This window comes from Perkinsus marinus, assembly GCF_000006405.1.
Source record: "Perkinsus marinus ATCC 50983 genomic scaffold scf_1104296966632, whole genome shotgun sequence".
NCBI classification, from domain to species: Eukaryota; Perkinsozoa; order Perkinsida; family Perkinsidae; genus Perkinsus; species Perkinsus marinus.
The window spans coordinates 1-957 of record NW_003203851.1 but is presented as its reverse complement, the minus strand read 5'-3'; the positions used below and the strand labels follow the sequence as shown (position 1 = coordinate 957).

The 957-nt window shown below is 47.9% G+C and overlaps 1 protein-coding gene across 1 annotated transcript; it reads right to left on the bottom strand.

The window, feature by feature from the left end:
* Positions 1–158: 158 nt before the first annotated feature.
* On the bottom strand, positions 159–932 carry Pmar_PMAR015118 (hypothetical protein; the record flags this gene model as incomplete). The annotated part of the gene is made up of 1 exon (XM_002769043.1): positions 159–932. One exon carries the CDS (start codon positions 930–932, stop codon positions 159–161), a length of 774 nt encoding a protein of 257 aa, XP_002769089.1.
* Between the last annotated feature and the right edge of the window lie 25 nt (positions 933–957).

Below are 957 nucleotides of genomic sequence, written 5' to 3'. Positions count from 1 at the left end.
TATGCAAGATGATAATAAACCAACTACGGTATCCTAGATCAGCGAACTCTCTAACATGACGCTGAGTATGGGACATAGTAGCTTTAGCCTCGGGAGTATCCACTATACATTTTGGTATAATGGAGCTATCCGCCCCCTTGGTATACACATATACCATCTTATCCGGGGTATCTGATGATAGGATCATCATGATGTGGTGTCCAGCAGACACAGCCCTCCTCCTTACTCGGTATACTGCTATCAGCTACCACAACAGACATCATCCTCCTCTCACTAGTGAATTCCACCACATGTAATAGATCCATAGTCTTGGTATCTCCTTCAGGCAGTAGAGTTATATCGATACTGTCTGGTGTTCTATCCGTAAACCTCAAGCCAAAGTAACCCGCCGCTGATACCAAAGCACTCTCATCGGGTGATGTCCCTTGGTAGACAGCCTCAATGCCCCCTTCACTCTTTCGTCTATCATCATCAACAACAACATCATCATCAGAGGCCACAACATCTCCATCCTCTCGAACAGCGTAGATATCCAACTTGGCTCTGCCTTTGATCCGTCCTTTCGCCTTCTTGAATGCCTCACTAAGGCATCCCCCACTTTTACCTTCATCGGGATCAGTATGATATTCCGGATCTGGCATGGCAGGAGGCTGTGCCCTCTCGCACGTATGGTTGATAGCTAGGGCAAAGAGGAACTCATGCAAAGTGTTGGAAGATCCCCTCCCTTCCTTGGCCAAAGCCTTTCTCATCATGCTCACCAGCTCGTCAGAACACGGTAATACACCAGAGAACTTGGGAGGAGGTGGCCAGCAGCTGTATGACGGTTCCCTTTTGACCTTATCATGGGAATCTTCATCCGGTAGGGTTGTAGATGGTGAGACATCTGTAGTAGCATAGAGCTTGCCCCCAACAGCTGCTCCTTTAAACTCCATCTTGTTGCAGGTAAGAGTACCAGTC